This window comes from Bufo bufo, chromosome 4, assembly GCF_905171765.1.
Source record: "Bufo bufo chromosome 4, aBufBuf1.1, whole genome shotgun sequence".
Classification (NCBI taxonomy): Eukaryota; Metazoa; Chordata; class Amphibia; order Anura; family Bufonidae; genus Bufo; species Bufo bufo.
The window spans coordinates 277,903,458-277,925,637 of record NC_053392.1 but is presented as its reverse complement, the minus strand read 5'-3'; the positions used below and the strand labels follow the sequence as shown (position 1 = coordinate 277,925,637).

Genomic DNA, 22,180 nt, shown 5'->3' with positions numbered 1-22,180 from the left:
AACTGCAGTATCAGGGTAATAAATATTAAGTTTTGTTTGGTTGTTAACCCTTGCTTTGTTACCCGAAAAAACGGATTGAAATGGAAAAGTGCCAAAAATAGCTGTTTTTGAACCGTTCAAAAAATTTTTTTTGGACCGTGTTAATCTGGGGGGATAGGTCATGGGGTATTTTTATAGAGGAGATTCTTACGGACGTGGCGATACCCAATAAGTCTAAAATTATGTTTTAGACTATATTATCCTTTTTGATACAAAAACATTTTTTTTGTCTCTCTAAAGTCTAAGAGTTATTTTTTTTTGTTTGTTTTTTAGCCGATTGTATTAGGCAGGGGCTCATTTTTTGCGGGATGAGGGGACGGTTTTAATGGCATGAATTTAGTCCTGGCGCTTGGGTATTTGTCAGCCCGTTTTCAAAGGTGCCGGGGCGATGGTTGCTGAGCTGCCGTTCTGTCCGGAGGCAGCACCGTTTGAAACAGCTCCGTCACAGCACACAATAGCAGAGACGCTGGCAGCAGGGAGGGGAGGGACTCGGGAGGAGTGTAATCTGATCCTAGAGTGGAAGCTGCTTCTGCCAGCCCCTCCCCTTCCCGCCCACCAACCAATCAGAGCTGAGGCAAGGCAAAATCTTTTTTTTGCACCGTTTATTTTTTTATTTTTATTTTTTGGACCGTGTTATTCTGGGGGGGGTTAGGTCATGAGTAGAGATGAGCGAACTTCTGTTTTAAGTTCGGCGTCTAAAGTTCGGCTTCCGGTTAACGGAGGATCCCGATATGGATTCCGAATTCCGTTGTGGTCCGTGGTAGCGGAATCAATAATGGCCATTATTGATTCCGCTACCAGGGACCACAACGGAATTCGGAATCCATATCGGGATCCTCCGCTAACCGGAAGCCGAACTTTAGACGCCGAACTTAAAACAGAAGTTCGCTCATCTCTAGTCATGAGGCATTTTTATAGAGGAGATTATTACCGACGCGGCGATACCTAATTTGTATACTTTTTTAAAATGATTTTAGTTTTAAAAACTTTTTGAACAATTTTTTTTTTTTTTGGGGGTCTCAAGTCTGAGAACCATAGTTTTTTTTTTCAATAGTCAGTGGCTAAATTGGGGAAGGGGATTATAAATTTAGTACTCCATGGAAGTGTGGTACTCCCTGAAGCAACCGTCAATGCAGAGGCCCGGATGTTCGGGGCACGTGTCACATTGAGTAGTGGTGTCCTTCCGTATCCTCCTCCTGTGACATACTCTGCACTTTTTTTGGGTCCGTCCCTTCTTTCCAGTATGGGGGACCACACCTGGAAAGTGTTGGCCAGGGACAATCCGGGCGCCCTCAGTCCCCTAGGTACTCCGGCCTGCTCTTTCCCGGTCTGAAAAGATCAGGGCCTTGAGGACTGCCTCATAGAACTGGAGGAATTTCCCTGTGTTGCCTGCGCACTGGAACAGTACAAAAGAGTTGTACATGGCAACCTGCACCAAGTAGACTTTTTTGTACCATGTCCGCGTTTTGCGCATAGTGTTATATGGCTTGAGGACTTGATCAGAGAGATCCACTCCTCCCATATACCGATTGTAGTCGACGATACAATCGGGCTTGAGGACCATTGCCGCGGTACCTCGCACAGGGATAGGGGTGATGCCGTTACCATGAATTGTGGACAGTACAAGGACATCCCTCTTGTCCTTATATCTGACCAGCAGCAGGTTTCCACTGGTAAGGGAACGGGTCTCACCCCTGGGGATAGGTACCTGGAGGGGGTGGGCATGGAGGCTGCGTTGGCTGCATAAGGTCCCACACAAGTTTCCCGCTAACACCCAGAGTGGGGGGACATTCTGGGAGTTGAATACAGGAATCTTGCCCCTCGTACACACGAAACTTGTAATTGTACCCTGAGGTACTGTCACAAAGTTTGTACAGCTTCACACCATACCTCGCCCGCTTTGAGGGAACATACTGGCGGAAAATGAGTCTCACTTGAACGCAATGAGAGACTCCTCAACCGCGACCTCCCTTCCAGGTACGTAGGCCTCCAAAAATTTGGCCCCGAAGTGATCAATGACCGGCCTGATTTTGTACAGGCGGCCATAGGCAGGGTCACCTCGGGGGGAAATGCTGCATTATCTGCATTTCCGGATGGCCTCAAACCGGGAGCGTGTCATGGCCGTACTGTAGAGTGGAGTCTGGTAGAGGACGTCCCCACTCCAGTACAGCCTGTCACTAGGTTTTTTGACTAAGCCCATGTGTAGCACGAGGCCCCAAAATATCCTCATCTCGGCTGCACTGACCAGGGTCCAGCCACCGGGCCTAGCCAAAAAGGAGCCCGGGTTTTGAGTGACGAACTGTTGGGTGTACAGATTCGTCTGCTCCACCATTAGATTTACCAGTTGGTCACTGAAAAAATGACTAAAAATGTCGTATTCAGTGAAGCCCACTGTGTAAATCTGGATTCCTGGTTGTCCAACAAAATCAGGAATCACTGGCTCAAATCGCTCTGGGGTACACCAGCCAAGTTCACCTGCAGGGGGCTCAGGTGGACTGACCTGGTGGGCCGGACAACTAGTACGAGCCCCAGAGCTGCTCATACTAGGGTGGGCTACAGGGTCCCTAGCATGGTGGTCCCCTCGATCCGCCTGGCGGCGTCTCTGCCGCCGTGGAGGCTCATCATCGCTTGATGATGAGGGCGACCCGGATGACAAAAGGAACGTGGGGTCATCCTCGTCCTCACTGGGGCTCTCGGACTCTGAGGCAAGGAGGGCGTATGCCTCCTCGGCCGAGAACGTCCGACAGGCCATAGGGGAGTCTGTGTCTAGGGGCAAGCTGCAGCACCCCTGGGGGGGTCTAGGGTCACACAGCTGTGCTGTGGACTCCAGACACCCTAAGAGGATGATGCAACAGTAAAAACTTTAACTTTCCCTAAAGTCTCCCTGCCTGAACTAAACCTTTCCCTACCCTGTCCCTAACCTACCTTTTAGTGCCAGATGGCACTGTGGAGGATCGAAAGAGGGGGTGCTGGGCACAGATCAGGGGGTGCACTGTGGAGATCTGGCAGCAGGCTCCTCTCTCTCTCTGAAGTCCAACGGCCGAAAGGAGGAGGAGAGGAAAGAACGGGGGAGTTAACCCCCGCCCGCCCGTGCAGCCAATCAGAAGAGATCCTGTGAGGTGATGTCACCATCACCTCACAGGATCTAAGGATGGTGATTGGTGGTGTATTATCACACCACCGATCACCATCCTGTTCCGGGTTATCGGGTCACCAGAGACCCGAATAACCTGGAAACGCAGAAAACCGCAGGTCTGAATTGACCTGCGGTTTGCTGCAATCGCCGATGCGGGGGGGTCACAGGACCCCCCCTAGGCATTGTGCCAGAGTGACTGCCGAATGAATTCGGCAGTCACTCAGTTCCGATCACCGCCCGCGGCAAGGCGGTGATCGGAACTACACAACTAGGTACTGGTACAGTGGCAAGTGATTGGCGCAAGGCAAACGTGGTGCCCATATTCAAAAAAGGTTCAAGGTCCTCCACAGGTAATTATAGACCTATAGGCTTGGAAAGTATAGTTAGTAATTGGATTGAAAACTGACTGAAGGACCGTGTCCAGAGAGTTGTGGTCAATGATTCCTATTCAGAATGGTCCTGGGTTATAAGTGGTGTACTCCAAGGTTTAGTGCTGGGCCCTCTATTGTTTAATTTATTTATTAATGATATTGAGGACGGGATTAATAGCACCATATCTATTTTTGCGGATGACACTAAGCTATGTAGAACTCTACAGTTTATGGAAGATGTGCATAAACTACATGCTGACTTGAACACTCTGAGTGATTGGGCATCAACTTGGCAAATGAGGTTCAATGTGGATAAATGTAAAGTTATGCATCTTGGTAGTAATAATCTCTGTGCATTATATGTCCTAGGGGATGTAACACTGGGCTTATAGAGAAGGATCTGGGTGTCCTTCTAGATGGTAGATTAAATTACAGCATACAATGTCAATCAGGTGCTTTTAAGGCCACCAGGATATTGTCATGCATTAAACAAGGCAGGAACTCGCGGGGCAGGGATGTAATATTACCACTTTACAAAGCGTTGGTGCGGCCTCATCTGGAATATGCAGTTCAGTTCTGGGCACCAGTACATAGAAAGGGCACACTGCAGCTGGAAGAACAACAGAGGAGAGCGACTAAACTGATAAAGGGAATGGAGGGTCTTAGTTATGAAGAAAGAGTAAAAGAACAGAATTTATTTAGTCTTGAGAAGAGACGTTTAAGGAGGGACACGATTAACCTATACAAATACAGTCCTGATCAAAAGTTTAAGACCACTTGAAAAATGGCAAAAAATCATATTTAGCATGGCTGGATCTTAACAAGGTTCCAAGTAGAGCTTCAACATGCAACAAGAAGAAATGGAAGTGAGACAAAACATTTTTTGGGCATTCAATTTAATGAAAACAACGAATAAACTGAAACGGGCTGTTTTTCAGCTGATCAAAATTTAAGATCCAGCCATGCTAAATATGATTTTTTGCCATTTTTCAAGTGGTCTTAAAAATTTGATCAGGTCTGTATATAAATGGGCCATACAAAAAATACGATGAAAAACTGTTCCATGTATAATGCCCTCAAAAGACAAGGGGGCACTGCCTCCGATTGGAGAGGAAAAAGTTCAGTCTCCGGAAGCGTCAAAGCTTCTTTAGGCTGGTTTCACACGGGCGTTGCGGGAAAAGGTGCGGGTGCGATGCGGGAACATGCACGATTTTTCCACTCGAGTGCAAAACATTTTAATGCGTTTTGCACTCGCGTGAGAAAAATAGCGCATGTTTGGTACCCAAACCCGAACTTCTTCACAGAAGTTCGGGCTTGGGATCGGTGTTCTGTAGATTGTATTATTTACCCTTATAACATCGTTATAAGGGAAAATAATAGCATTCTGAATACAGAATGCATAGTAAAATAGTGCTGGAGGGGTTAAAAAAAGATAAAAAATAATTCAACTCACCTTAATCCACTTGCTCACGCAGCCCGGCATCTCTTCTGTCTTCATCTGTGCTGTGAGCAATAGGACCTTTGATGACGTCACTACGCTCATCACATGATCCATCACCATGGTGATGGATCATGTGATGGACCATGTGATGAACGCAGTGACGCCATCAAAGGTCCTATTGCTCACAGATGAAGACAGAAGAGATGCCGGCTACACGAGCAAGTGGATTAAGGTGAGTTTAATTAATTAATTTTTTTTTTTTAACCCCTCCAGCCCTATTTTACTATGCATTCTGTATTCAGAATGCTATTATTTTCCCTTATAACCATGTTATAAGGGAAAATAATAATGATTGGGTCTCCATCCCTATCGTCTCCTAGCAACTGTGCGTGAAAATCGCACAGCATCCGCACTTGCTTACGGATGCTTGCGATTTTCACGCAGCCCCATTCACTTCTATGGGGCCTGCGTTGCGTGAAAAATGCAGAATATAGAACATGCTGCGATTTTCACGCAACGCACAAGTGATGCGTGAAAATCACCGCTCATGTGCACAGCCCCATAGAAATGAATGGGTCAGGATTCAGTGCGGGTGCAATGCGTTCAACTCACGCATCGCATCCGCGCGGAATACTCTTAGGCTGGGTTCACACGAGTGGATGCCGTGCGTGGCATCCGCTCCGTGAAAGAGTGCCAAGGCCCGATGCAGACTGCAGAGGCACGGAGCATTAACATGACTGATAATGCTCTGTGCCTCTCTGTGATCTCTTTACTACGAAATCACAGTGACAACTTTATCTCACTGTGATTTCGTAGTAAAGAGATCACAGAGAGGCACGGAGCATTATCAATCATGTTACTGCTCCGTGCTTCTGCAGTCTGCATCGGGTCTTGGCACTCTTTCACGGAGGGGATGCCACGCACGGCATCCGCTCGTGTGAACCAAGCCTTACTGTAAGAACTGTGAAGCTGTGGAATAGACTTCCTCAGGACGTGGTCACAGCAGGAACAGTGGACAGTTTTAAAAAGGGTTTAGATGAATTCTTTATAGTAAACATTAATGCTTATGAAATCTGAGTCTCACTTCCTTCTGGTATTCACGTCCCCACCTATCCCTTGGTTGAACTTGATGGAGTAATGTATTTTTTCAACCGTATTAACTATGTAACTGTGTAAGGATGGGTAGCCTGTTGAGCTCTAGGGTGGTGACAGAGTCCCTTTTAACCCATTTGTTGCTTGGAAGACAATTTTCATATTTGACATTCTTAAATAAAATTGAATTATTTGGAAAAAATCCTATTATACCTCATGCTCATATTTTTGGAAAGTTGACATTGCCACATTGTGAAAAAATTTCAACTAAGGCCTCATGCACACGACCGTTGTGTGCATCAGTGTCCGTTGTTCCGTTTTCCATGAAAATGCACCGTTGTACATCCGCATCCGTGTTTCCTGTCCGTCAAAAAAATATGACCTGTCCTATTTTTTTGACGGACAACAGTTCACAGACCCATTCAAGTGAATGGGTCCGTGAAAAAACACGGATGCACACAAGATTGTCATCCGCGTCCGTCATCCGTGTCCGTAGGCTACTTTCACACAGACGGATCCGCTGATCCGTCTGCATAAAAGCTTTTTAGATCTGAGTTTTCACTTCGTGAAAACTCAGATCCGACAGTATATTCTAACACAGAGGTGTTCCTATGGAAATGGGGACGCTTCAAGTTAGAATATACTACGAACTGTGTACATGACTGCCCCCTGCTGCCTGGCAGCACCCGATCTCTTACAGGGGGCTGTGATCCGCACAATTAACCCCTCAGGTGCCACACCTGAGGGGTTTATTGTGCGTATCATAGCCCCCTGTAAGAGATCAGGTGCTGCCAGGCAGGAGGGGGCTGACCCCCTCCCTCCCCAGTTTTAAATTTATTGGTGGCCAGTGCGGCCCCCCTCCCTCCCCTGTATTTAACTCATTGGTGGCCAGTGCGGCCCCCCTCCCTCCCCAGTATTATATTCATTGGTGGCCAGTGCGGCCTCCCCTCCCCCCCTAATTAAAATCACCCCTCCCCATCATTGGTGGCCAGTGCGGCCTCCCCTCTCCCTCCCCCCGTCCTAATTAAAATCACCTTCCCCCATCATTGGTGGCAGCGGAGAGTTCCAATCGGAGGCCCATTTTAATCGCTGGGACTCCGATCGGTAACAATGGCAACCAGGACGCTACTGCAGTCCTGGCTGCCATGGTTACTTAGCAATTTTAGAAGCATTATACTTACCTGTGCTGTCTGTGACCGGCCGTGCGCTCCTCCTACTGGTAAGTGACAGGTCTGTGCTATAAGCAATGCGCCGCACAGACCTGTCACTTACCAGTAGGAGGAGCGCCCGGCCGGTCACAGACATCGCAGGTAAGTATAATGCTTCTATTGTTAAGTAACCATGGCAGCCAGGACTGCAGTAGCGTCTTGGCTGCTATGGTAACCCGATCGGAGCCCCAGCGATTAAACTGGGACTCCGATCGGAACTCTCCGCTGCCACCAATGATGGGGGAAGGTGATTTTAATTAAGGGGGGGGGAAGAGGGGAAGCCGCACTAGCCACCAATGATGGGGGGGGGGGTGATTTTAATTAGGGGGGGGGGAGGGGAGGCAGCACTGGCCCCCAATGATGGGGGAAGGTGATTTTAATTAGGGGGGGGGAGGGGAGGCCACACTGGCCACCAATGAATATAATACTGGGGCTGGAGGGAGGGGGGCCGCACTGGCCACCAATGAGTTAAATACAGGGGGCAGTTATTACACAGTCCTCAGTATATTCTAACTTGAAGCGTCCCCATCACTATGGGAACGCCTCTGTGTTAGAATATACTGTTGGATCTGAGTTTCACGATCTAACTCAAATCCGATGGTATATTCTAACATAGAGGCGTTCCCATGGTGATGGGGACGCTTGAAGTTAAAATATACCATCGGATTGGAGAAAACTCTGATCCCATGGTATAATAGGGACTCCTGACTTTACATTGAAATTCAATGGGGGACGGATCCGTTTGCAATTGCACCATATTGTGTCAACGTCAAACGGATCCGTCCCCATTGACTTGCATTGTAAGTAAGGACGGATCTGTTTGGCTCCGCACGGCCAGGCGGACACCAAAATGACTTTTTCCTTTATGTCCGTGGATCCTCCAAAAATCAAGGAAGACCCACGGAAGAAAAAACGATCACGGAACAACGGAAATGCGTTTTGCGGACCGCAAAAAAAAACGGTCGTGTGTATGTGGCCTAATGCTCATCAGCACCATCATGCAAATTTGCATGAAAGCATGGTATAATCCTTTGTAAAGAAATGCTTAAAGTTGTTCTCTCTCTTCAGCAAATAGCATTTATCATGTCGATAAAGTTATTACAAGGCACTTACTAATGTACTGCGATAGTCCATATTGCCTTCTTTGCTGACTGGATTCATTTTTCCATCACATTATACACTGCTCGTTTCTATGGTTACGACCACCCTGCAATCTATCAGTGGTGGCTGTGCTTGTACACTATAGGAAAAAGCCCTGGCCTCTCTGGTGTCCAGGACTGTGGCATAGTGCATAGGAAGGTGCTTTTTCCTGTTGGGTGCAAGCACGGCCACCACTGCTGGATTGCAATGTGGTCTTAACCATGAAAACGAATAGTATATATAACGTGATGGAGAAATTAATGAAGCAAGCAAAGGAGGCAATATGGACAATCGCAATACATTAGTGAGTACCTGTGAGAACTCTTTTTAAGTCTACCCTCACTTTCTGAAAATATTTTACATGTCCAACTGCTGCAACCTCCATTGATGGCTAAAGTGAGGGGACTAAAGCACTTTCTATGGCAGGCGTAGCACTATGGCAGTTGGGTTAATGGCTGCTACATCTATACCGTAGTATTGATGATATTGAGTTAAATAAATCTGCTGTCTTGAATTTTTAAGCTTCTGATGTTTTATCTTCCATATAAATTAGTGTACTGTATTTGATTTAATGTTTGTTTTTTTAAATTGAAATCTTAGTGCAGAGATGGAAGACCACTGGCAAGTAGTGACAGAAAAAAACTTTATAAACTTCAAGAAAAAATTCGAACGTTGCAACGGAAAGAAAGACATCTTGAATCTCGTGAAATGAGTTGCTGGACAAAATGTTGCAGCGTCATGCGACCGTTTAAGGTACAACATTTAAAAATGAAATGTGTCTCGGTGCTTGTCTAATGGGTCAGTATCATTAGCCAATCATATGCAGTAGCTTGTTGATTATTAGCACTGTAGAATTTAGACTCGGCGAGGTCCGATGTCTGGTCCGATGTCTGGTCCGATGTCTGGCTGTAATCAGGGATTCCTAGCACTATTTCTAACTTTTTATGCAATAAAATCCTGATACCCTAAGTATATTTGAATGAACTTTCTTCATTCCAGCTCCATACGCAAATGTCTATTCCATGTCAGATTTTTTTCCTATAGCATTTACATGTTGATTTGTGCTGAATATAGGCTTATCTCCATATCAAAAATATATTTAAAGGGGCTGGCCCACTTCAAATATTGCTGTGGCATTTTGCTAGGATATTCCACTAGAAGTAGTACCCACACCTTTCTGACATTGGTGGCATATCTATATGCCACCAATTTGTGAGATGGGCCAACCCTTTTAACCCCTTAAACTGCCATACTGCTATTAACATTGTCGGTAAGGACTTTAAAGATGGTGCCCGCTCCTTAGTGGAGCAGGCACCATAGCCGCGGGGTGCCTGCTGTTTCATACAGCAGACACCCATGGTCATTCCTGACCACGGCATCTGAATGCTGAAAACACGGAAGCACGCCGGGTGTGCTGCGGCGGGGATCAGGGAGTCAGAGCTTGTTAGCAGCAGCCACTGTCCTCCTGTGTGACAGAAGGCTGCTGCTTAGTAATTTTTATGGAGCCCCTGCCTGTAGCAGCGCTCCATAGAAATACAGTAAAATCCTCATGGACTCCAATGGTAATGGCCGATTGGCCAAAATTGGCGTTTTTCTGTTGCTTCTCCTCCCACAAAAAAATTCAAATAAAGGGTGACCAAAAAGTCGCCCCACAAAAAATTAGTCTTCATACAGTTCCAGACATGTAAATACCAAAAAGTTATAGGGGGTCAGAATATGGAGACAAAAAGGAAACCTTTTTTTTTCCAATGTTTTTATTGTCTAGCCCTGTCGATCACTGGGAAGGGGCGTGTGCAGAACACAGTAGGTGTTACAAGGCAGTGGTCAAACAATTCAGCCCTGCCTCCTGGTGCTCCAAATTCTCATTTTTCCCATTCTTACCCAGGATAGGAACTGTATTGTGCAGGGCAAGGGCTGTATGTTTTTAACACTACTAGGCGCAGGCTTCTGCCTAGCAGTATTGCAGGTGATGTCACTGGCACTAATTGGCCCGCTTTAGCGCTTCACTAACCTGTAAAACTGCTAGGGCAGCGCTACAGCCCGCTCATCAGAGCCGGTGATGTTACCTGCAACACTGCTAGGGAGAAGCCTGCGCCTAGTAGTAAAAACATAAACAGCCCTTGCCCTGTTCAGGGCCAGGGAGAGCATTGGAGCATGAAATGCTCCGATTCTCATATCAGGGATGTCGGAGGGGTGAAAATGGGGATATGTCACAAACTCTTTAAATTGCAACAAATCTTCATCATGTAATGATGATCTTTTTCTGTTGTGCTTTCTTACAGATTATTTGGGGCACATTCCTCATTCTTGTGGCCCTTTTGATCGTGGTATCGCTTTTTCTATCTAAGTAAGTATCAAATATTTTGTATTGGGTTAAATATTTTAAAATTTTCAGCCAATTTTATTGCTTAAAATTGTGAATATGAAGATCTTTAAAAGGTGTAAGTTTGTGTGATGTCTGAATTAAGTGCAGAATGGTACCATATACGTAATTTCCAACAGTCTGGTTTCTATTTAAAAAATGTAAAAAAAAAATTATTGTTAGAATCCACTATCCCTGTGGCAAGCTGTTGGCATTCGTTTATTGTAGACACAGTTAAAGGTGTCATCCATCATAATTGATGGCCTATCCACCATCTGATTGATGTGTTTCCGACTCCCTGCGCTCCTACCGATCAGTTGTTCTGCGGTAGCTCTAGCGCCGGAACTACAAATCTCTGTCTGTTGCGCAATGGGCGAAGCTGGTCACTGAAGCGCTGCTCTCATTGAAGTGATTGGGGGCAGCACTGCAGTAACCATCTCCTATTCACTGCACAGCAGACCGAGCTGTGTAATTCCGGCATCGGAGCAACTGCAGAACAGCTGATTAGCGGGGTCTTGGTGTGTCGGACCACAGGCGATCAGATAGGAATGGACTATCCTCAGGATATGCAATCACTGGTTGGACAACTTCTTTAAATGACCAACAGTATTGTATTGGTCTTGGGAATCGGGACTAAATGCCTCGAGGTTAGTGAGGAAATGAATGCTGCTGTAATAACAGCATATATTACAAAGTGCTTGCAGACTTTGCTTTGGTGTCCCGGCCACATCGTTTGCCGTTCACGGCTCCCGCTGTCTGTACTGAAAAGACTTTAGCCTGCGTTTAGTGAATCTGATGTTGGTTACAATGCTCCAGTTTTTTTTGTTTTCTATTACAAAATCGCTGTAATCATGCTTCCTCATTTGTATAAATGAAATGGTGATTGAGATGCAAAACTGCACAGTCAGGGAAAAATCTTGATTTGTAAGCTGCATTACGTCTCCTTTCTCTTCCAGCTGTATTGTAGAGCTTTGCTTTTAGTTGACAGCATGAAACCACACTGCTAGGTTAAATGTCCAGTCTGGAACTTTCTTTGCTGTTTTAATTTGGACTAATCTATTACCGTATTTTTCGCCCTATAAGACGCACCGGCCCATAAGATGCACCTAGGTTTTTGGGGAGGAAAATAAGAAAAAAAATATTTTTAACCAAAATGTGTGCTTTTGGTGGGTTTGGAACTAATGATGGTCTGTGGATGGCGCTATTACTGGGGATCTGTGGATGGCACTGTTATGGGGGGATCTGTGAAGGACACTGTTATAGGGGGATCTGTGAAGGACACTGTTATGGGGGGATCTGGGGATGGCACTGTTATGGGGGATCTGTGGATGACGCACTGTTATGGGGGGGTCTGTGAAGGATATTGTTACAGGGGGGGATCTGTGGATGGCACTGTTATGGTGGATCTGTGGATGGCACTGTTATGGTGGATCTGTGGATGGCACTGTTATGGTGGATCTGTGGATGGCACTGTTATGGTGGATCTGTGGATGGCACTGTTATGGTGGATCTGTGGATGGCACTGTTATGGGGGGATCTGTGGATGGCACTGTTATGGGGGGATCTGTGGATGGCACTGTTATGGGGGGATCTGTGGATGGCACTGTTATGGGGGGATCTGTGGATGGCACTGTTATGGGGGGAATCTGTGGATGGCACTGTTATATATGTGCCATCCACAGACCCCCCCCCAGCCCTTAACAGTGCCATCCACAGATTCCCCCCCCCCCCCCCCACCGCTCCAGTGATGTGCTTCAGTATACAAATATAAAATGTCTCATTCAATTAAAAGTGATTAAACATGCCCCCTCACTCCTAATATTACCGTACACCCTAACAGCTTCTGTACAACGCAGGCAGGCAGGCCGGGCGGCCGGCGCGTCACTCACTGACATCCCGTGCCAGCGCCGCCTGCTTCATTCATAAAGTAGACGGCTCAGGCACATGACATCAGAGAGTTATGCTGCCTCCTGCATTCTACAGAAGCTGTTGGGGTGTACGGTAATATTAAAAGTGGGGGGGCATGTTTAATCACTTTTAATTGAATGAGACATTTTATATTTGTATAGTGCAGCACTGGAGCGGCGGGGCCGGAGTACAGTGACTGCACCGGCCCCGCCGCAATTGCCGGCCCCCAGCTCCTCCTTTTAAAAGAGGTGTTGCTTGTAGGAATCCATCAGTATCTACCCCTTATTTTTCTAGGACCTTTTAAAAGTGAAGAGAACATCCTGACTGTTGCAGTCAGGCTCGGACTGGCCCACAGGGGTACAGGTCATTCCCCCGGTGGGCCCCTGAGCAAGGTGGGCCCCTAGTCTCCCATCCCCTGCACAAGTGGCACATAACACAGTAGACTTACTGCACTACATGCATATATATATTTATTGTACAGCACCTCAACCAGCTTATGTTCATATAAAAAACTTGATAGATTATTAAAGAAACTCCCCAGTTTATTATTATAGAGGAGAGCTACCCAGTATCCTCTTCTCGCCAGGACCTACCGTCTCAAAGTGGCTGCAGGACCCCCATATTCAATCATCTAGTAACCTTTTGCTGCCGTGTGAGCATGTAATATTTGAATATATCCGTATGGTGGGCACCCATAAATTTTACCAGTCCGACACTGGTTGCAGTAGTTTTGATATATCTCCCTATGTTCTCTGTAGAAGCAGGATAACCAACTGTGTCCAAACAGTGAATGAAGCAGCTTTCTCTGCCTCACGTGGAAAATAAAATCTTGAGAAGGTCTAAAAAGGAGTGTGGCCAGGCATTAGGGAAAATAGTTGGAGGTATAACCAGTAAGAAGAGGGAGATTGTGATCCCACTGTATAGAGCTTTAGTGAGACTACATCTGGAGTACGGTATTCAGTTTTGGAGATCTCACGTGCAAAATGGCATTTCTAAAATAGAACAAGTTCAAAGACTGGCTACCAAAATGGTGGATAATCTTAAGTGGTCACTAATGTTCAACACAACTTTGCATAAATCAATAGTATAAGCGATTGTAAGAAACATTATAATATATCTGTGAGAGGAAACTGCTGTCTTGCAGAGTTATCAACTTTTTTTCTTCTTTCTGTAGATTAGTGGGTAATGCAGCTGTTCACTATACAGACGGTCTGGGGTTCAAATCTTACTGAAGCCTTAAAATAATCCTTATAGTAAGTTATGGCAGAAAAATAGAATTTTTACTTTCCAGCTGTTTTCTTTTAAGCTGTACAATATAGTGAACATATCACTTATGGTAATTGGTAGATAGCACAATTTTCTTTTCTTTCATTTCAGTAATATACTATTTTTTCGTGTTATTCCTGTGTAGAAAATAGCTTTTTAAGTACAGAAAAATTAATCCCTTTCAACAACAGGTCTGTACCATAATGACAACTCTTCTGCCTGATATACAGAAGGTATTAGTAAAAGTCTGTGCTGGAAGAGGGCCCCTCACTCCAAACCATATCCAGGACAGCTTTATTAGTATTCACTGCATTGAAGTAAATACTAATGAGGCTGATTTCTTTAGTGATCACACAAATGCTCTGGAGCAAAATAAAATCTATTTATTTAATAATTACAAAAATGTAATGGTGCAAAATAGTTAAAAATAAACACATTTTAGCTTTAGTTTTTTAGTTAGAGAAATTCCAACCTCTCAAAGCTGTCAAGCCTGTGGCTTAGCTGGTAAGGCTTTTGCCTCTGATACAGAAGGTCCCTGGTTCAAAACCCACCTGTGAAAATTTGGATAAAAGGGTAATAAAAGTTTTTAAATACTTGGGGATGTTCTCAAGCAATATTATAATTCTCAAGGCCCTAGTTATATGTGGGAATGACTTATTTTAACCCCTTACCAACCTTCCTTTATACATGTACAGTCTTTGGGAGCTGTGATCAAATGATCGCATGTTAAAGTCTCCTAGGGAGACCTAAAATAAGTGAAAAGAAATGAAAAAAAGTGTGTGCATATATATATATATATATGTGTGTGAGTGTGTGTGTGTGTGTGTGTGTGTGTATGTGTGTGTATGTGTATTTCAAGTCAGCCCCTTTCCCATATTACTAACAAAAATAGACAATAAAAAATAAAGATCATTGTCATTTTTGCATAGAAAAATATCAACGTATTTATTCCATATGGTGAACTCCATAATTGGGGGAATCAAAACTGCAGATTCACCCTTTCTTGTTGCTTCATTTCCCCCCCAAAAAAAAAATTAATAAAAAAAATTATCAAAAAGGCATTTTCCAAAATGGTATCAATGAAAACATACAGATTAACATAGTAACATAGTTTATAAGGCTGAAAAAAGACATTTGTCCATCCAGTTTAGCCTTTTATCCTGCAAGTTGATCTAGAGGAAGGCAAAAAAAAACTGTGAGGTAGAAGCCAATTTTCCCCACTTAAGGGGAAAAAAATTCCTTCCCGACTCCAATCAGGCAGTCAGAATAACTCCCTGGATAAACGACCCCTCTCTAGTAACCATATCTTGTAATATTATTACACTCCAGAAATACATCCAGGCCCCTCTTGAACTCTTTTAGTGAATTTACCATTACCACCAGGCAAAGCGTTCCATAGTCTCACTGCTCTTACCGTAAAGAATCCTCTTCTATGCTTGTGTAATCTTCTTTCCTCCAGACACAGAGGGTGTCCCCTCTTCACAGTCTTGGGGATAAAAAAATGATGGGAGAGATCTCTCTACTGACCTCTGATATATTTATACGTAGTTATTAGATCTCCCTTCAGTCATCTTTTTTCTGAAGTGAATAACCCTAATTTTGATAATCTTTCAGGGTACTGTAGTCCATTCATTCCAGTTATTACTTTAGTTGCCCTCCTCTGAACCTTTTCCAGCTCTATGTCTGCCTTGTTCACATGAGACAATAACTGTACACAGTACTCCGTGTGGTCTGACTAGCGATTTGTAAAGTGGTAGGACTATGTTTTCATCACGGGCAACTATGCCCCTTTTGATGCAACCCATTATCTTATTGGCCTTAGCAGCAGCTGCCTGACACTGGTTTCTACAGTTTAGTTTGCTGTTCAACTGTAGAAACCAGTGTGAGGCTGCTGCTGCCAAGATTGCCCCACAAAAAAAAAAAAAACCTATTTGGCTTGGCCACTCTTCTGCCAGTTTGGCTCTGCCTACAACATGAGGTCACTTCTACATTTTTTTCCAGGGCCACTTTGAGTTCCCAATCCACCCCTGCCTCTACCCTTAAAATGTTCCCCGTGCCTTTGGCTGAAACACAACTACAAAGCATGATTGATCCACCCCCATACTTAGGCGGTAGTCTTTACATGAAATTCTGTGCCCTGTTTTCTCCATATATACAAACTGAAAAGACTAGCGTGGTATTAGCAGGAGGTGCTCAAACCCACATGCAGTCGTGCATATATATAGGGGAGCAAATCCTGCACTTGTGGCCTGTTGCTAATGGCGATCCCCAGCAAAAATGCATACGGTGGAGGATGCCCGCAGCGAACCACAAGTACCACAATAGACATCCTACACAAGGTAGCAATTGTGTGGATGTCATAATCAATATAACAATATAACAATATAACAAAATAATAGCAAAGACAGGTGCACTCTGCAGTCTTACTAAACCCTCAAACTGATTTTAAAATTGAGAGATTAGTCAACATGTCCTACGGTGTAGAACATGTCTAAGCCCGGGCACCACGCCAAGGTTTCTCAAGTAGCCCGGGACCAAATTACATGCTCCTGTATTTGCCCACTGGCTCCTGGTATTGCCCATACGGCTCAGTTAGGAGAGTGTTAGGTCCCGGGCTACTTGAGAAACCTTGGCGTGGTGCCCGGGCTTAGACATGTTCTACACCGTAGGACATGTTGACTAATCTCTCAATTTTAAAATCAGTTTGAGGGTTTAGTAAGACTGCAGAGTGCACCTGTCTTTGCTATTATTTTGTTATACCCTGTTTTCTCCAAACATACCTTTTGTTCATTGTAGCCAAAGAGTTATATTTTAACCGCATTGGTCCACAGGACTTGTTTCCAAAATGCCTTCCTCGCGATTAATTTTGAGGTGAGGATGCAGGAGAGGTTTTCTTCTGATGACTCTTCCATGAAAGTCATATTTGTGCAGATGTTGCTGAACAGTAGTACAATGTACCACAACTCGAGTCTGCTGAATCTTCCTGAAGGTCTTTTGCAGTCAAGCGAGGGTTCTGATTTGCCTTTCTAGCAATCTTACGAGCAGCTGTCTCTGAAATTTTTCTTGGTCTTCCACACTGCCTCTTGAGCTCCTCTGTTAATGTTAACTGCCATTTCTTAATTACATTTTGAACTGAGGAAATGGCAACCTGAAAATGCTTTGCTATCTTCATTAAACCTTCTCCAGCTTTGTGGGCCTCAACCATTTTCATTTTCAGAGTGTTAGGGAGCTGCTTAGAAGAACCCATGGCTGCGGTCTTTTGGGACAAGGTTAGAGAATAATATAATCCACAAATTCAAAAATGGTGGCTCACTTCAAGCAGGGTTCTGGAACAGGTGCTTCTAGCCCCAAAAGAGGAACACCCAACCTCTAATAATAATAGTGATTGTAACAAAATTCAAAGTTAGGGCGAGCACTCAACACCTGGACCGTAATAGTTTGATACATAAAATTTAATTAAATCACAATAACAATAGTACACCGCGTATGTAATCAATAAAATCCACAAATACCTAAAAAGTACATAGACATAAAATACTGAATACCATAAACGAAGTGGGGGTCCCTTAGTATCCGAAATCCTTAATGTACATATATCTAAACCACAATTGCAATATAAAACCTGGGGCTGCTAAGGATAGCAGATAGTGGCGCACTGGTAGTATATTTCCAAGTCCTATGCGTGTGTAGATATAGCAATCAGGTTGTAGATCTCAGATGGCTGCACTAAAGTCCAGTGCGCACACTGAGGTTGCTGGAAGTAACAAATACTAGTACGCTATTGATATCTTCCCAAGTTCAATATATATTAAATAGCAATGAAATTGTACACTGTTGCGCACTGGTAGTTGGCGGTAGATTCATACACGTTTCTACTTGCGCACACTGAGGTTGCTGGAAATAACAAATACTTGTACGCTATTGATATCTTCCCAAGTTCAATATGTATTAAATACCAGTGAGATTGTACATTGTTGCGCACTGATAGATGGCGGTAGATTCAAACACGTTTCTATTTGCGTGACAGTTCGTACCCTCAAGTACAGATTTGTGCAATAGATATTTGCTTGTTCACATAGATTGCCCGTTACATAAGAGATCTCGACCTGAGTCTTCCTACCTTCCCATCGGTACGCCTCGGAAATACCTCTATGGATGTACACAGTAGATGGGCGGCGTGGGACGCTCTCAGGCTCTCGCTTGTAGTTCATGTCGTTTGTTAGTCCCAAATCTCGCGGTATCTCAAACGTGATCTCTATCCGGGCGTCGGGGAGCAAAATTGGTAGATTCTATGCTCTGCGTGTTAGAAATCCAACTTCATCTGTTAAGATATAGTTTGCATGGCCATGCTTAAGGTGCGGAGGTGCTGTTTCAACAGGTGTGGGCCGCACACCTGTTGAAACAGCACCTCCGCACCTTAAGCATGGCCATGCAAACTATATCTTAACAGATGAAGTTGGATTTCTAACACGCAGAGCATAGAATCTACCAATTTTGCTCCCCGACGCCCGGATAGAGATCACGTTTGAGATACCGCGAGATTTGGGACTAACAAACGACAGGAACTACAAGCGAGAGCCTGAGAGCGTCCCACGCCGCCCATCTACTGTGTACATCCATAGAGGTATTTCCGAGGCGTACCGATGGGAAGGTAGGAAGACTCAGGTCGAGATCTCTTATGTAACGGGCAATCTATGTGAACAAGCAAATATCTATTGCACAAATCTGTACTTGAGGGTACGAACTGTCACGCAAATAGAAACGTGTTTGAATCTACCGCCAACTATCAGTGCGCAACAATGTACAATCTCACTGGTATTTAATACATATTGAACTTGGGAAGATATCAATAGCGTACAAGTATTTGTTATTTCCAGCAACCTCAGTGTGCGCAAGTAGAAACGTGTTTGAATCTACCGCCAACTACCAGTGCGCAACAGTGTACAATTTCATTGCTATTTAATATATATTGAACTTGGGAAGATATCAATAGCGTACTAGTATTTGTTACTTCCAGCAACCTCAGTGTGCGCACTGGACTTTAGTGCAGCCATCTGAGATCTACAACCTGATTGCTATATCTACACACGCATAGGACTTGGAAATATACTACCAGTGCGCCACTATCTGCTATCCTTAGCAGCCCCAGGTTTTATATTGCAATTGTGGTTTAGATATATGTACATTAAGGATTTCGGATACTAAGGGACCCCCACTTCGTTTATGGTATTCAGTATTTTATGTCTATGTACTTTTTAGGTATTTGTGGATTTTATTGATTACATACGCGGTGTACTATTGTTATTGTGATTTAATTAAATTTTATGTATCAAACTATTACGGTCCAGGTGTTGAGTGCTCGCCCTAACTTTGAAATAAGGTTAGAGAAGCCTGGGTTTTTATAAAGCATTGAAATTAGCATCACCTAGCCTTTCCTATCAATGATTGTGAACAAACCTTAAAGAGGACCTTTCATCGGTCCAAACATTGTGAGCTAAGTATCATGACATATACAGCGGCGCCCAGGGATCTCACTGCACTTACTATTATCCCTTGGCGCCGCTCCGTTCTCCCGTTATGTCCTCCAGTATGTTCGGGGACTTGGTTATAGTAGGCAGAGACTTAGGGGACTTGGTTATAGTAGGCGGAGTCTGCCCTTGTTCTGCTGGACGTCTCCTTCTCCTAGGCTGTAGCGCTGGCCAATCGCAGCGCAGAGCTCACAGCCTGGGAGGTTTTTTCTCCCAGGCTGTGAGCTCTGCGATGCGATTGGCCAGCGCTACAGCCTAGGAGAAGGAGACGCCCATCAGAACAAGGGCAGTCTCCTCCTACTATAACCAAGTCCCCGAACATACCGGAGGACATAACGGGAGAACTGAGCGGCGCCCAGGGATAATAGGAAGTGCAGTGAGATCCCTGGGCGCCGCTGTATATGTCATGATACTTAGTTCACAATGTTTGGACCGATGAAAGGTCCTCTTTAAAGGCTATGGACACCTTTTGGGGGCATTTTATTTATTTATGTTATTGCATTGTACTAATTCTGAACTAAAATCATTTTCTTAATTGGTCTTTATTAAAAATATGGAGCCCTTTTTTTTCTGTACAGGGCTGAGATGCTGTAGTAGCAGAGTCTGAATTTACTTTCTGCTCCATCAGCCAGCTCTCCTAATGGCTCCTTATCTTTGATCTCTGACCTTAAACATCATAGCTCAGTTCTTATTTTACTGATAAGAATGTGGCTTAAATACGTGTTTATGACCTCTTAGTAATTTAGAGATAAGTTTTATTAGATGACCAACACAAATTGAAAGTAGATTTACCTATTAAAAAATTATTTTTAGCTGTGTTCCCATACTTTTGCAAGACACTATTTTCCTTTTTTTTTTTCGCTCTACAATTGTAGAACCAGAATAATACATTGATATTGCTTAAAATGTTGAAAAGTGTGTTTAATCTTTTAAGTTTATGCCTTTTGGAGTTTATCTAATCTCCAACATGCTTAACAGTTCACAGTGACAGTAATTTTGACCAGGGGTGCCCAAACTTTTGCATTCAATATTATATATACGGTGTTGTAGAAAATATTAATAGTTGTAATCAGCTCGCATCAAAGTTTGTGTAAGGAAAAAGGCAAGTCCCCTTTCCCTCAGCCGCAGTCAGAGACAGACACGTGTTACCATCTTGATTGAAAATTCTGAGCAACTTCTCCCCTCCCTGCTCAGTCTGAGTCTTTTATTTACTAACAAAAGGTGTAAAAGGGGCTGGCCCAAGACAAGGATACAGGAAGTGATGACATGTCAAAGGACAGGGCGGGGCAATCAATGTGGCTGGGCAGACAATGCACACACCCCATCCCTGTATAAGGAAGGATGAGTCATGTCCATTGTCTGATCAGCCAGGTGGCCGCCCACCCCCCATCACTGTCAGCATGGACCTCATTCAATACTGCTCAAGGGTGATCAGTATCTAATAAAGATCATTCTACTGGTTCCTATAGGCTTGAAATTATCTGCGAGACATTGCTACGGCTATTGTCAGTATACTGTACTAGTATACCGACAAGGCAGATATGCATGTCTTAAAAGCAGATATGTTTCCAAGCCCATGAGAAGGTTTTCATACTGACTGTTTTACCACTGGTCCCGATTCAGCCAAAGTACCCTCTGCTAGAACGCTCCTTGGCAAAATCAGACACAGAGAGACAGATGACAATCTATAAAAACACACACACATCCTAAGATAAAATGTCTGCATAATAAAATTTGCACAACAGTCCCTCCTCTTTGTCATATGCTCCCCAGTGTCCCTCGAAGAATCTCGATCTTCTTCTTTGAAAAAAAAAACTGTCTTGTCTACGAAAAGTCCTGAATCCATAAAACAAAACAGATGATGGAAAAATAGTAAGTCAATCTTGACACGTAGCTTCTTTTCTTCGGGAGGTGACTTAGGGGGTGGCGTTTCGCGTTGGTCGTCGGCTGGTTTGGGATCCTCTGCATCTGGTCCATGGTTTGGTCTTCAGGGCGTCTTGTCTGTTCGGGCTTCGGTAACTCAGTCGATTAGACATCAGGAACATCTCACTCCGGCGTATAGAAGGAATGGAAACAAAAAAACATAAGTATATGTCCTATTTCCTTTCGCCCGGATCCAATGGAAAACCAGTGAGCCCCAAGACCTCCCAAAGCTTTAAAAAGGATTCTGACCCTCACTAGTCATAGCTCCGCCTCTGTCCTGCTCCTGTCAGTATGGGCCTGACCCTTGTCAATGGTGTCTGCTAGCCAGGCATAACCATATACCTTCCTCACAACTGGAGGATCCCACATCTACGGGTCGCCTAGCTGCCCGGACACCCATACAGGATTAACAAGCGAGGAGCAGAAGCCAGAGCTAATATTAATATTACCCTCTAGGAATGTATCGTCTATCAACAAATGCCTCCTTGTAACAAATAAACAAAAGTGATACTCTGCATTCTTTGACTTAGTTGAGCAGCTTCTTGCAGTGACCGGTGTGGATCCAGTTGTCTTGTCCGTCGAACTTCATAGAGGTTCGCGTCATCAGCAGCACCTGGAATGGCCCAAGATATCTTGGCTCTAGTCCCGTCCTCTGATGTTTCTTTAGCACGACCCAATCACCTGGTTGGCTAGAATGAACACTGGTTATTGAGTCTGGGTCCGGGAGAAACTCCCGAACCCAGTGGTGGACATCGGGTGATAACCC

At 44.4% G+C, this 22,180-nt stretch overlaps 1 protein-coding gene across 1 annotated transcript in view; it reads left to right on the top strand.

Annotated features, from left to right (window-relative positions):
- LMBRD1 (LMBR1 domain containing 1) overlaps window positions 1–22,180 on the top strand; it is a 263,866-nt gene that overhangs the window by 165,150 nt on the left and 76,536 nt on the right. The window contains exons 9-10 of the mRNA XM_040428628.1: window positions 9,028–9,180; window positions 10,710–10,774. Coding sequence (XP_040284562.1) covers window positions 9,028–9,180; window positions 10,710–10,774 — 218 coding nt within the window. The remainder of the gene's footprint in view (window positions 1–9,027; window positions 9,181–10,709; window positions 10,775–22,180) is intronic.